The following is a 15,479-nucleotide window of genomic DNA, read 5'->3' on the forward strand; positions in this document are numbered from 1 at the left end:
AGCCGCGGCAGCATTCGGCCGGACGCTTGGTCCTGCTGCTGACTATCGCTGGGGAAGAGATGGCGTCGTGCGCAGAGAGAGGAGTGGATGCAGATACAAGGGCACGGGGACTTGGTTGGCATCAGAGAAATTGGGCGCAGGAGGATCAAGCGCCAGAATCTCAAGAGCCGAGGTAGGGCATTTAGTTAAAAGGGTGTCTGATCATTAGATTGACCCACAAGGGGCTGCTATGGCAGTTGTGTACAAGCTCAGGGTGCGAACACCAGACCATCATTGTCATTAAAAAACGCCGACCAATAATATAAAATATTCATTTGTGGGTCATGCTTAGGGGGCCTTATATATTAAGAGCGGTGAAACAGGGCAGCAGAATAATTCGGAGATACCCATTTTACCGCGTGGCGTCCTGGTATGCCTTCATTCTTACTGCGCCATGAACATTCAAGATGCTGTATTTTTTCTGGCTCCATGGCCAGAGGTGGCGGCGGTGCTGCTTTTGCAGATTGTGAGGCATTAGCTTGCGCGCCATCTGCATTTGCAGCCTGAAGCGTGTGTTTTTGCTGATGCACGGCATGACGTCCACAGTGGAGAAGGTGCCTCGGCGCACGGCACCCATAATGAAAAGGGCACATTGGTCTGCAAACACAGGGTGGGGTGTGGGGCTCGTTATGGAAATTCACTGAACGGAACAGGTTGTAGTCCCCTGTGGACTGCTCGATGAATCTGGTCACATGAGCAGGAGCGGCGGGCGGTCAGTTATGAGCCCTGCAATCACGTGACCAGGAACGAACTCTGGATTCAAGAATGTGAGATTGCGATACAAGAAAAATAAATGCAAAAATCACAGCACCAAGGAAATGTGGCTCGGAAGTCAGGAAGCAGCAAAGGAGAGAGGACACACCTACAGAGAGGCAGGGCAGACAAAGAAGAGCAACACACTTGAGAAAGGGTCGCATTGACAACAAGGTACATTGAGACGTGGTGGAGTGGTGGTATCGCGGTTAGCGCCTGAACCGGTGACCTGGGTTTGATTCCCGGCCATGGCTAACATCAGCAGTGAGTGATGTCTGCAGGCTCTCGTGTGGCCGATCTGCACTTATGACTGACAGCGGCATGAGGAGGCCTTCGTCCAAAGGGCTGTTCTGGAGACGGGACAACATTCAGATGGGAAAACACTGACATAGGACGGCAAAGAGAGGTGGTGCCACGGAGTCGAGATGTTAATTACCTAGCCTGGTATACAGGAGGTCATGTGTTCGATTCCGACTGACTCCTGTATATTTGGAATTTGTACGTATCTCTCCCCATGGTCGCGTGGATTTTTCTCCGGGTCCTCCGGTTTTCCCCTCTACATTTAAGAACATGCATTTCGAGCATTTGGCTGCTATACATTTCCACATGATAAGCCATTTAATTAGGCTATCATTTGTGGCCAGGTCGCTTCCGAAAAATACCTATATAGCTCCGTGGGTCTTACCTGGTAGTTTAGTTTTAGTTTATGAGACAGAACAAACATTGAGATCATAAATACAGGCCCCAGAGGGATCGCTCAAGTTGGGACCGAGAGGAGCTACTCATTAGACACACGCAGATCGACCAACATAATATCGTCAGACCAGGTCACGGTGGCCAAGTGTTTGTGGCTCTGGGTGGAATGTCACAACTGGGTAATTGCTTTCATGCCTGACACATTACCCACAGTGTGTGAAGCAAATTGCATTAGAGGTACGTCGCCAGGGTCTGTGTTCAGCCTACCTAGCTCTCCGCCCCCCCCCCCCCAGCTCCCCAAACTCCCTGCCACCCACCCACTCTCCCCGTCTCGTCCATGCATGAACGACGGAGCAAGCGAACGGTGGGACAGATTCCCCAGGCAGCCTGTCGACGCAGGAGAGAGAGAGAGAGAACCCTTCCGTGAGCAGCGGGCTCAAGAGAGAGAGGCAACGCCAGCAGTCAAATAGTAAAAAAAAACACAAAGGCCCCGTAATGAAATGGGGAGGGAGTATGGGAGCGGGGGAGCATGGATGGAGGGTAGTGTGAGTGGGGTTTTTTTGTTGTTATTACATTTATTTATATAAATCACAATTGTTGAGCAGAGGCCCAAAATGTCAAGCTGCTCGCAAACAAATAGCAAACACTATTGAGAGAATAAGAAACGAAGGGTTGATATGTTTCATGAATTAAACAAGGGGGGTTATGAGATCTTCGGGGGGGGGGGGAAAGACACGGTGTGAGGGGAGTTCCACAGTTGAGCAGTGTGACGGAAAGGAACGGAAAGAGGAAGTCCATTCGTGCGGTGGGTGAGTAGGTGAGTGAGCGAGCGAGTGGGGAGCGGTAGTGTAGTGGTTACGAACCCGGCGACCCGAATTCGATTGCCGCTCACGGCCAACACCAGTGACGATTATTTGAACCGGTCCTGGGCCTCTCCTAGGTCGACTCAGCCTCAAATGAGTACCTGGTGCGATTTTAAACATCGCCACTGGGGAGACAAAGGCGGCCGGGCGTGGTGCTGGCCACCCACCCCCATCGTGAGCTGTCCCGGCCTTCATAAGTGCTCTCTAACAGCACTTGTCTCAAGAGTATGTTAAGGCTATACGGGGGATCTTTGCCTTTGGATGAGTGAGTGAGCGTGTCATCTTTACCTGCAGTACAGTGGTGGACCACAGTGCGAATGAGACTAAACAGTCAGTCCGATAGACTGAATTCTCAACTTGGGCGGAGGATTCAAGGAGTGGACCAAGTGGGAACTGTGACCATGGTACCAGCGAGAGGAGGGTGTTGAGGATGGGGGTGGTTGTAGTGATGGAGGTGGGTGTGTCTTCGTTGGTGGTGGTGGTGGTGGTGATGCAACAATGTAGGAATAATTTCAAGATAGGAGGGTTAGGATTTTTTGAATTATTTAAAGTAAAATAATATCTATGATAATAGGTTTTTCCCCTTTTTTCTGGCAACAAAACAGGTGTTAAGATGTTAAAACACCAAACTGAAACCTTTTACAAGGAATCATGTCTGCATGAACCACAATGCTTGTGGTCAGAATGCAAAAAAAATACTCTGATAATATATGCATTGTCCTGTACGCCTTTTGGCGTCCTCTGGTCTAAGACCGTTTGAGACGAGGCTCAAAAGAAAGCTGTCTCTGGTGTGGACCAATTAGTTTCAAGGATAATGCATTATATGATCAGAGTATGTTTTTTGTTTGCATTCCGACCACAAGTATTGTAGTTAATGCAGACATGATTCCTTGTAAAAGATTTCAGTTTGGTGTTTTAACATCTTAACACCTGTTTTATTGCCAGATAAAAGGGGAAAAACCTATTATCATATTTTGGTACTGGCAAAGGAGGTCCCATGAAAAAGAATATCTAATTTACCAAATGGGCAGACATTATCTTTTTACGTTTGTTTTGGCACTCACTTTGTAAATGGTTGTCAAAATAAACTATGCCCAATTTGACTTAGAACATTTACCGTTCTCGTGAATTTATTTTTAATAAGACAAATTTTCTTGAAAGGATGGGGGAGCAGTGGGCACAATGGTTAGTGCCCTGCACTGTGAACGCGGCCAGGCGAGTTCAATTTCCCAGTCGTGGCTAAAATCAGGGGGCACTCGATATCCGAACTCGTCCTTGGCTTCCCCATTATCAACCCGTACTGACCAAAGTGGTGAAATGTAGTCACATAGCCCCCCCCCCCCACCGCAGTAGATGGACAAAGGGATATACATTATTATCAGAATCATTATATTTACTTATTTATACTGGAGGAATACAATGAGCTATAAAGTAATTTTTCGCGGATGTCCAGTAAGGGTGGGTAAGAACGTTACAAACAGTACAAAAACACGATAATAGTGCAAAGTACAAGAAAGGTAAAAAAAAATCACCCAAACATACACAAATGTAACTAAACCATCCCACTCATACGAGGCAAAGCCTACTAAGGTATTAACTTATTTTTCAGAAGCGACCTGGCCACAGGGGTTAGCATTCATTTGACCTTTCAGTATAAATGTTCGGGGGGGGGGGGGGCAGCTGATCCTTCCAAATCCCACAGCATCCTGCAATCCCCATCACGGTGGTGGTGGTGGTGGTAGTGGTGGCGATGTTGGTATTTGTCCTGGTGGAGTGTATTCTGGGTTGACATGTTTTTGGTCTGTTGCACCAAAGCCTGGCACCCGCAGAACACGCGGTAATTCATCCGGGGCACTCGTTCGCCCCGTTGCCGATTGTCGCTCTCTCTCGCGCTCTCATTTTCAGAATTGGCGATGGCACTTTTGAAATTTAATTTGCTTCTCGAAATTGTATCGGTGTGTGCCAAGGTATCTTTGTGACGCTATGGCAGCTGTGTTTTATTTTTTACAGACAAAGAAGTCTTCATTTTAAGATGTTGGTCTTTGCACGTATGCCCACATCATGCCGCATTTAATCTTAATGTGCCAGGCGAGCTTAGTTTTGATCGACTCTTTATCGGAGAATGGCCCAAGATAAACACGAGTCAGATTTAAATAGTGGCCATAACAATACCATGAGGAGGCATTATTTACTGTCCTTTTAAATTATTTGAATGTCAGAGTACAACTTAACTTTAGGTTTATGGTTCACACAACGATGTAGCTGATGAGAAAGTTCACCTAGGGGTTTAACACAGCCGATTTAGCTTTTGTTCAATTGTCATATTCGTTGCGAACGATCCATCTTTGCATCGCGTAGGAATGTATAACTGATCGCGTAGGGTTTTCACAGCCAAATGTTACAATTCATAATAACATTTTGGCTTGGGCCACGTAATAATCCAGCCAAATTTCTGTCGTAAGACCCTCCACCATCCAGCATAGCCAAACAAATTAAATTGTTACCTTTACAAGCAGTTTAACACGCCGATATTTTTTTTTTATCCAGCTCACCGTCAAGTTCAAGAACAATTCTCGAAACAAACAAGATCCGACTGTTACGCTTGAAATGACCCTCAGCATATTGAGGACAAGATCCAGGAAGTCGGAATAAAATTCAGGAAGTCAGAATAATTGAGACTTTGAGTCATCGACCCGATCGTCAATAGATTATTGTTTACTTAAATAATTTAATAGGGCAGCTCTGCTCTATTCATCCAGAGAGGTTGCGCAGTGGCATAACATGAGTGGACTGCACTATAAACGCAGTGGCATAAGTTATATTCCTGGCCGTGGCTAACATCAGTGGCGAGTGATATCTGAACCGGTCCTGAGTCCCCACGAAACCAACCTAGTGAAGTATGGTCAACCCCCATGATGAACACTGCATGCGAAGACCTTCATCCAGCAGTGGATTGACAAGGACCCATAGATTATGAATTATATTGTTATCTTAACCAGGAGAGATCTTTTTTTGTGAGACCTGATTACCCATTGTTACTGCCAAGACACATTCACATTTTAAAGGTCATCTGGGTTATGTTTTTCTTTCTCCACATAATGGGGTAATTTTGCAAATGACACGACGTGGTTTTGAACATCTGCATTACAGCTAATGGTGGACAGGTGTGTATTTGTGTTTGGTATGGCTTTGGCTGGAGTGTTTCGTTGGCGTGGGAGAGCGGCAGGATTGGTGTGGGTGTTGTTGGAGTTCTGAGAGATGTTGACAGATGGGTATGGGTGGGTGTATGTGTTTTATTATACGTAGGAAATGCACGTGCACGCGCGCAAATTTGCGCGTGGAAAGCGGTGGCAGAATAGTTGGCGCACTGATAACTACGCCTCGGATTAGCACGGTTGGCTACGTACGGTGCGTAAGAAGTTCAACATACATACTGCGCTCAAATCGTGGCAACCTCGGCTCAATTCCCGCTCGTGCACGCCAATGGCAAGCGGTACCCGGCAGCTGCCATTGCTTTCCCCTCGCGTCAGCCCAACTGCGGTGGTGTGTGTGTGTGTGTGAACGACCGGTCGCGGGGAGACAAAGGTGGCTGGCCGGATTAGATGGGTGCGGACGGGCGTATGTGTCGCAAGCCGTGATGGCGCGTGGGCCGCGGTGCGGGGCGGCAAGGGCGCGATCGCCAGCGTTACTCGATCCCCCGCATCCCGCTCGCGCAAGCCTGTCATAGCTGGCGCGCCGACAGTGCGGCGACAGACGGAGCGGTGAGGACAGACAATGGGGAGCCCGCGCATTTGTGGCCGGGGTTCAATTAACGGGACGGCCTGTCGCTCGCCTCGCAAAGGAGCCAGCGCATCCCTTCCCGCCGTTTAATTTCTATCAAAGCCGTGTACAAACACTGACCGTGGGGCTGCCCTCCGCTGTGCACGGCCTCCCTTCGCCCATGCACCAAATGCTCGCTCTTTTTTTTTTGCTGTTGCCTAAGTCCGCACAGCAGCTCCCCCCTCTCTCTCTCTCTCTGTCCCGTCAAGTGGAGACCATAGCTGAGTTTAGCCTCTAGGATAAGTGAGTCACAGCCCCTGGGGCCTATATATATTAGAGGCGCCTGCTCTGCCCTGCTCGTTCGTCAACTGGGGAGGCGCGCGCTTGGTAACATTTATTGGCCCAGAGCCTCATGATTTACTTAATTCGGCCGCTGGGCAGTTGCTCTCACAACTGGGCACCGTCTCCCATGGGAAAAGCACCCAGTAATTCTCTCTAATGAAGAAAGGCACGGCCCAACAGTTCTGGAGCCCCAAAGCTTTTCTCAGGCCCGTGTAGTCCCAAAACAGGGCTGCCACCTTTTTTTAAATTTACCAGAGCAGCAGGACCTGGAAAACAAACTTAGAAGGGTGATAGGCCATGGCAGGGAGGCTGTGATTGCAGCTGTGATCTTGCGGAGGGCAGGGAAGGCACCCATGAGAGGTCTTGGTGGTGGCGTAACCTAAATGCTGTTAGCAGGTCGTGTGTGTAACGGTAAAGTGTGGATAGGCTGAATGCCCTCTTGAGGGGCTCTATAGAGCTGCCTCTGGTGGAGGCCTTTCCACCAGCAGTGGCATGAGAGAGCAGTTGCAGAGCCTCACCTTTACCTTTTACATGATACTTTAGTGCCTGTTATTGAATAACTTGTGCCACCACGCCTCGTGTTCCAGCAGGAATACACACGCCACTCCTGGGTGCCACGGTGGGGAAATGTTAAAGTACCTCATCTGGTATACAGGAGGGCATGGGTTCGATCCCGACCCCGATGCCTATATATTTTGAGTTTGCACGTCGCTCTCCCTGTGTTCGCGTGGATTTTTCTCCGGGTGCTCCGGTGTTTCCCTCCACATTTAGAATCAGCGTGCGTTTTGAGTATTTGGCTGCTATACAATTTCCGCACGATGAGCCACTTCGTTGAGCTATCATTTGTGGCCAGGTCGCTTCTGAAAGAGAGCTATATAGCTTAGTGGGCCTTACCCGGTAAAATGAAAAAAAAAGTTTAGGAATGGACTCCTGCCCAGGGGACAGTCCCAACAATGGAGAAAAAGAGCAGTGACAAGCATTTATTCTATTCATCTTGGCCGAATGCAGACACCATTTTCACAGCTACTGCGTCTGCTGAGGTTTTACCTTCTTAGCACAGGTTTTGGGCGGCAGGAGCAGTGGCGAAAGTATTGGGCATCAGTTATTCTTCTGTGGGTCGTTTGCAACAAGAGCCAGATGGAATCAGGTTGGCAGACTTCACTTCTCATCTGATGTGAAAGCTGCGGCGTCGGCGTTGTAAACGCATCCATCGTGCGACATCCACGTCTCCTCCCTTGACGTCGTAAATCTTCCCTCGGAAAATGTCCCGAAGCAGAAGAGTCGTGCTGGATGCAGACGGTCAGCATTTGCGACTGCGATTTGTAACCTGGCTACTTGCCCGTGTAGTATCGATATTTCAACGTTCACGTGCCGTTTTGTTGAGGGACTACTGCTGTGTGGTGTTATCTCGGTGTGGTCTGGGACTCTCTTGTTGTTTTTGCTGATTTGGCCTAGATTGATAAATCGGACTTATATAAATAATGAAAGCGTGTACTAGTTATCTATATTCGGTGACTTGCTTACCATTCTCTCTATTTTAGCACTTCTATCCGTTTTGTTGTTGTTGTTGTATCGATTTGCTGTTGTAACTTTCTGACCCCCGTGGCCCGCACTGGACATCTGTGAAGAAAGAGCTCGTCGGATTCCTCCTCCTGCTGCAGCCTAAATAAAGTTAAAGATACAAGAAAAGTGGCTACATCATGAGACCTCCTTTGCCAGTATTAAATTATGATAATAGGGTTTTCCCCTTTCTGGCAATAAAACAGTTGTGTTAAGATGTTCAAAGACCAAACTGAAACCTTTGCAAGGAATCGTGTCTGCATTAACCACATATACTTGTGGTGAAAATGCAAACAAAAAAAACATGCTCTGACAGTGTGTGCATTGTCTTTGAAACTGATTGGTCCACACCAGAGACAGCTTTCTTTAGAGCCGAGTCTCAAACAGTGTTAGACCAGAGGGCGCTAAAAAGGCGAACGGCATTCTCTGGCCTAACACTGTTTGAAACTAGGCTCTAAAGAAAGCTGTCTCTGGTGGTGTGAACCAATCAGTTTCAAAGACAATGCATATACTCTCAGAGCATGTTTTTTTTTTGCATGTTCACCACAAATATATGTGGTTAATGCGGACACGATTCCTTGCAAAGGTTTCAGTTTGGTGTTTGAACATCTTAACACACCTGTTTAATTGCCAGAAAAAGGGAAAACCCTATTATCATACAAGGAAAGTGACTCGGTCTTCTGTGTCCGAGAATTAAAATCGGCGACCTCATCCCTCAAATTGCAGAAGTGGTCCGTGGAGTATCGCACAAGCCCACGTGGGGTCACCAAGACGTCGAGAGAGAAAGATGATACTGCAATCTGTAAGCGGCCAGAGCTGTTTTCCGTTTCTAATTCTAATGTCTGGCCGCCAGTGCATGCAACAGGTCACTCTTAATTACAGGTCTCATGCGCAAAAAGGATAATCGTTCTCTACCAGCAATCTCCTCCGTGTAAACGAATTCGGGTGACGTAAAAGTCGCAGGGACTGCGCCCGCTGAGCGTTTTTTTGTTGACGCGTGGACGCACGCTGCTTGCTGTCGGCACGCGCTGCCGGCGGCACGAATCGGAAAAATGCGTAACGTGGATGGAGAAAACGTGGAACGGGAACACCGAAGGGGCGTTCTCGCGGCGGCACTGAGCGACGACGGGGGGAGGATGAGGAGGGAGCACTTGGAGCAAAGAAACCAACGCCAAATCTTAAGATGAAATCACGACTGTTAAATGTGGGTTTTGTGGGGCTTGGGTAGGGCACATCACTGGAAGGGATGATGGCCGATGGACGGGACTGGTGATGGGATTGCATCCAAGGGAGATAATGCCCCCAAGAGGACCACTACCTTGGAGATGGAGTAATGAGACACCGTTATTTTGGATTTGGGGTTAGACAGAGGTAAGAGTATGGATTACTCGCATAAGATAGAGCATTTAACATCCATTTTACAACAGATGGTGCTTTTGTTGTTGTTCTTGTTGTAATAATAGTTGCAGAAGTTTCTGGACGGCCGTGGGATTTGAACAGTCAAATCTCGGTGGGCAATGACTCAGCAGAGCGAGCTTGCAGGCATTCTTTTACCGCCTTGCCTTTAATGTGCGTCTATAAAACATGATTGATGAGTGAAGTGGCCGGGTAGCTCAGAGGTCTCGTAATGTGCGCATCGAAGGACTGAGCCAGCCACCGGTCAAATCCACTCGTGATTAAACCGAGTTCTCAAACTTAGCGGTACATTTGTCGCTGCCAGGCCAAGTCACCAACGATTGCACACACGCAAAAAAAATCTATTGCAGCCCTTTGTCCACTGCTGGATGAATGCCTCTCCATGCCACGTCGGTCGTGGGGGTTGTTGTACCTTACTTCACTGAGTTGGTCAGTGCAGGTTGGTAAGGCCTATAATCAGAAAATCTGTCGATACATGATTCTGTCTATGTATTGCTCTCATGGTGGTAGTGCAGTGGTTAGCGGCCCGGGTTCGATTCCCACTCGTGACCAATTTACAGTGGCGAACATTTGTACCAGTCCTGGGCATCCTCTCGGTCGACTCAGCCTGAAATGAGTACCCCGTGTTGTGAGCGCAAACGTTAGCACTGGGTGAGACAAAGGCAGACGGGGCGCGGTGTTTGGCCACCCAACACCCCCTCTTGTGCCGTGCCGGCCTTCATAGGTCGCTGCTGCTCGCGAACGGCACTTGCCCCAGCAGTTTTCCGAAGGCTTTACACGGCGGTGGGCGTGGGTAGGCGGGGGGGCTGACCTCCGTCTTTGTTTTTTTTTTGTCCCCAGGGCCGGCGGTGCCGTCGACGAAGCGGCGGTGGTGGTCACGGCCGCGGGGCAGACGCGTGCGGGCCCGGATTGCCTGGCGAGGGCCCCCCGGCGCGAGGGCCCAGCGGGCGGGGCCCTGGAGAGGCGCGTGGACGAGCTGGAGAAGGTGAGTGGGGACCCCCCCCCCCACCCCCGTCGCTCACTCGTAAAACGATGAAACTTTTTTTTATTTTACCAGGTAAGGTCCCTCTGAACTGTATCGTAGTAGTTTTCTTTTTTCAGAAGCGACCTGGCTTTCACGAGTGGCAGCTCAACGGAGCGGCTCATCGTCGTGTGGAACTTTACAGCGGCCAAATCACTCTTAAGCGCGTGACGTTGGTCCTAAATGCGGAGGGGAAAAACCGGAGGACCCGGAGAAAAATCCACGCGACCATGGAGAGAGAGAGAGAGAGACACGCGGTCTCCAAATATATAGGCGTCAGGGTCGGGATCGAACCCACGACCTCCTGTTTATCAGGCGAGGTTGTTGACATCTCACCACCCTGCCGCCCGGCATCTCTCACTCTCTTGCTCTCTCGCGCCCTCTTTGCTTGCCACCCCTCAACCCTCTCTCCGCTATCTCACCGTCGCAGTTTTTGACCGATTCGGATTTGAATGTGGAGAGAGGAACACAAGGGGCGTTCCATGTGAAATTACCAATGCGTCTTCATCATGATTGTCGTCATCAGCACATCATCATCACCATTATCATCATTATCACCACTGCTGCCATCACCACTACCACTATCACCATCATCATAATAATCAATACTACCACCACTCATCGTCATTACCATCATCATCAAAGCATAATTGTATGCCTTGAAATGCCAGAATGCCAGGTGTGTGCATATTGTTGAATGTTGATACCTAGCTCCGTGAGTCATGAGTCATTTGTTTTGCATTCATTAAAGCCCCCTTCAAGTTTAGTAAATCGACGCAGCACTAAATCACATCACCTGCTGATCTCAGTATTAACCGGACACGTGCTCTAGTGAAAGGAAAAAAAAATCTACGCCTAAGCATCGGCAAACATTTGTTTTCCAATGCGCGCGCTTGCACAGCGTGTAAATTGAGCCATCAAAAATGTTCACTCGGCAAGGGATACGGAGAGGAAAAATAACTTTGCACGCATTACGAGTGCTGACAGCTGATACGCATTTTACTTTGGTGGGGGTGGCGGGGGGGGGGGTGGGGGGCAGGGAAATAGGGTTCCTGTTAAATGGGACTCGTAATGGGCCTGTGTTGAGCAGTGTAATAGAGTGACCCCGGCAGTGTTTGCTGGGTAATGCTCGTGTGCTCCCAGAGATTAGGTGCTCGATCCCCCCACGTCAAGATGCGTGCAGGTGCTGGGCCCTCATGTGTGGATGCTGTTTCGGCTTAGCGCGTAGGAGAGAAGCAAGAGGTCCCGTTACAGCTCTTTAATGGAAACCACGGCGTTTAGGAGAAAGAGGTGTGAATCCGTTAATTGACATATGCAACGCGACGCTCGGGGGGGGAGGGGGGGTGCGTGGACTTGTTGCGGTATTTGATTTGGTGTTGGCGTCTTCTGGTCCAACACCAGTGGAGACTAGGCTCTAAGAAAAGCCGTCTTGGGTGTGGACCAATCAAATTCCAGGACAGTGCATATTATTATCAGAGTTGTCTCTTTTGTTTGCATTTTTACTGCTTGTGTTGTGGTTATTGCAAACATGATGCCTTGAATAAAGGTGTCAGTTTTTGTGCCAGTTAAAAGGGTAAAACCTATTACTATAGGGATTTTCACTTACATTTTTTTTTTTACAAATATTCCAAAGCAATTATATTTGCAGTATGACAATTGTCCCTATATAGCGGAGTTCATGGGATATTGTATCAGCGGCGATGAGGTCTCTTAAACATAACTCATAAATATATGTATTTTTTATTTCACTTCTGCAGGCCGTTTGCTAACGTGGGATGATACAGTAGTGCCTTGCGAGCGTTCCGATTGGACGCTTCTTCTCCTGACATGACATCGATCATCCAATTGGCACACATTTGGGAAAAAAATTGACAAAACAAGTGTGTGTATGTGGATTTATATATAGGTTATATATTTTAGAAGTACATTTGCAATGTGTATGCATTTCGGCATTACTGATAATATAATCGGTCATGTAGGGTTAATGGGCATAGGCTCAGACTTGTCTGTGAGGAATGGTGCAGATTCAATCACATTTGGGTCACTGATAAATACATAGGGTGCAGTGGGATTTAAAGCAAAACACTACGATAAAATCTCTGTTTTTCATTATGTATGTTAGCTTTTTATTAAACTTTATTCTCTTGATAGTACTCCATCTCATTCTCTCTAGAAATAACAAAACAGCAACATTCAATTTTAAATAGCAGCACACATGGCCAACTCACACGTAATGATTTGATTTTGAACCGAATGTAATGTCTGTTTGGGTAAGCGCCGTAGGAGAGAACCCATATCACGGTCTGAAGGTCATGGGTTCAGAGTTCACTCAGAGGTCAAGGAAACCCATCATCCCTCTGGGGTTGATAAAATATCCAACAGTCTACTTTTGGTGCATGTGACAAATAGAAAAACTAACGTCATGTATTTTCAGAATTTTCAGATAAATAAAAAAAGTCCTGTCCTTTATCAATCCTTCAGAGTATTAAACCACCCCCTCCCACCCCCAAATCTCGCAGATCATGGGATCTGTTTGACCTCACTTCCATGCTGCTCAATGTGGTTGGTAAAGCAGGGTAGGCCAGGAATCACACTCAGGTAGCTCGGTTCGTAGCGCAGTGGTGAGACCCACTGTGGCACAAGCTTCCCCATTAAATAACCATTCATATTCAAACAAAGGTCTCAATGGGATTTTTACCTCGTTATGAGTAACGGTCAGCTGTCGGTCTATTTAATATTCAGCAAAACGTAAATCATTGAAAGCTGTAAGTGCAGTGATTTGGAGTTTGGGTGGTGGCTTTGTGCTCACCCTTTGCAGGGTCAGGGTGAAGTTTATCTTTCATCAAGCGAACTTGGCTGGAATATTATGTTCATTGCTGGCATATTATCTTCAATGCCAGCCCGGAGGCGTGGGTAAAAACGCCACATTCTGGTTCAGACATCACTCGCTGCTGACATTAGCCGTGGCTGGGATTCAAATTCCGGTTGCCACGTTCATAGGGCAGTGTGCTATGCACGGTGCAGTGTGGTAACCACATACATCACATTGCCTGCTTTTAATCCAAAGGTTCTCGATTACATTGCCTGCAATTCAAGCAAACGATAACATTGGCAATATTTCATAATAAAATAACAGTAAATAGATCATATTAGTCCCACTGAGTATGTTTATTTACACTGCCGACCTCTGTGATTTCGGGTTTTTGCCAAAAGAAACTCCCCGGCACTTGGGGCGAAACATCGGACTTCTCGCCGAAGGACACGCGCCCCACCCCGAAACGAACACGGGTGCCATTTGCATTGAGCCATGGAAACCTCTCGACGCTCTCAGCCAATGGAATTAATTATAAAATAAAAGATGAACATGGCTACAAAGGAGCTTTGATAAGTAAAGTTCAAAGGGAGTAACATTATTGCCCCATATGCGTTTGTGTGGTTGTTTTCAGCAGCCAATTAGTGGGTGGATGAGCTGCGCTTAACCCCCCACGTGAACACCCATCTGTCCCAGCCACTCGGCGGACAAAGGACTTTTAGCGTAATGAGTGTCTGACGGAGGAGCCGACGCGTTCGCAACACTCCGGGCTCGTGTCCAGCGTTTGCGTCACGTGGGACGATCGGAAAGTCCGTTGTCAGACATGGACGGACGGAGCTATAACGAAGGGCGGATGCCCGGTTAAAAGTGTGCGTCACTGTTTCCTAAAGGAGAGCAACCTGAGCAAATCTTCAGACGTCTGGATAAATGCCACGCTCGCCACACACCTGGCACCTTTTGCCTGCCGCGCTAAAATAACCACGCGTGGCGAAGGCCCTTAGGTGGCAAGGAAGCGATGTGTTGCTGCGAGCTAGCATTTTTTGAGAGCAGGAGAGAGCGTTCTTCCGGGTGGCAATTAAAGTCTCGAAACAACAGTTAAGCAATCTTGATTTGAAGCTTTCGTGACTGCAGGAATCCATACTCTTTGGCTCTTTCGGTAAAGTCACGTAGTAGGTAGAAAAATAATAGAGGATTGCTTGTGTTGCGATCGAAACGTCGTGATCTATTATTGTTCTACCGACGTGACTTTACTAACAGTGGAGCAAGTGTATTCCACTTTTAAAGAGGACTTTTGTTGAGAAAAGAACGCCTTTCGTCAAGATCACGCTTTTGCCGTCGCTGCTCGACGACAGATCCTTGAAGCTCCCTTTGCATCTGTGCGTGGGCGAAAGTGATCCCTTCACACGAGCGCCAGGACCCCCGTTTCTCGTGGTGGGTGTCTCGCCGCTTGTTGTAACCAGTTGAAGCTTCATCGCAAAACACGCTTTGCATGCTGGGCGTACACGGGCATGTGAACACGACAAGTGTTGCGTTAAACTTCCAGCAGATAAGGGGATGGGGGCGAGGGGGATCAGAGCACTATCGCCGCACGTTTTAAAAATGTTCTACAAAAAATAATAACAGCCGTGTAATTTGAAAATACAAGGGGAAATACGCGCCTGGCTGGTAATTTTTGTTGTTATGTGTTTGTGCAAATGGTTTTTTTCTGCAAGCACAACATGTACCACTACTACTACTACTATACGCGGTGGGAAACAGGGCATTGATGTGTGATTAGTTGAAGTTTGCTGCGTAACATTGCGATGGTGTCGTGTCCCCGCGATCGGCCGACGCGTGCTCGCCCCGATCGCCCGGTCATGTCGCCGCTCACTCAGGGATGGCGATGCGGATGAGCAGCCGGGTCGTTTTGCCGCCCGTTGCAGAAATTCGAGGTTCGAGCCCAGCGGCCGCCCCCGGTTAATACCGCGTGTGTGTTTTGCCGAAAACGTGGGCCATCTTCGATAAAGAGCAGGGCCACGTGTGCTGCCGTCACATCTTTTTGCCTTCTTCAAATTTTGAAAGATGACTTGCAAATGTCTTAATTGGGTAAAAGTCACACGGCAGCAGGACTATACTCTTCTGTGAGACAAAGCAACGTTGTGTGGCGATAGCCTTGGGCTATAAGAATGGAACAAATGTCACGTGCATTTTGTTGGTTTTCACCATGGAGCAGATGACC

At 48.1% G+C, this 15,479-nt stretch overlaps 1 protein-coding gene across 5 annotated transcripts in view; it reads left to right on the plus strand.

The window, feature by feature from the left end:
* The window catches only part of PAWR (pro-apoptotic WT1 regulator), a 140,763-nt gene that overhangs the window by 115,256 nt on the left and 10,028 nt on the right, over positions 1-15,479 (plus strand). For all 5 annotated transcript variants that reach the window (XM_032971091.2, XM_032971118.2, XM_076072834.1 and 2 more), the window contains exon 5: positions 10,269-10,413. In XM_032971091.2, the coding sequence (XP_032826982.2) occupies positions 10,269-10,413 (145 nt within the window). The remainder of the gene's footprint in view (positions 1-10,268; positions 10,414-15,479) is intronic.

This window comes from Petromyzon marinus, chromosome 3 (assembly GCF_048934315.1).
Source record: "Petromyzon marinus isolate PM22_M1 ecotype Great Lakes invasive population chromosome 3, UKy_Petmar_22M1.pri1.0, whole genome shotgun sequence".
Lineage (NCBI taxonomy): Eukaryota > Metazoa > Chordata > Hyperoartia > Petromyzontiformes > Petromyzontidae > Petromyzon > Petromyzon marinus.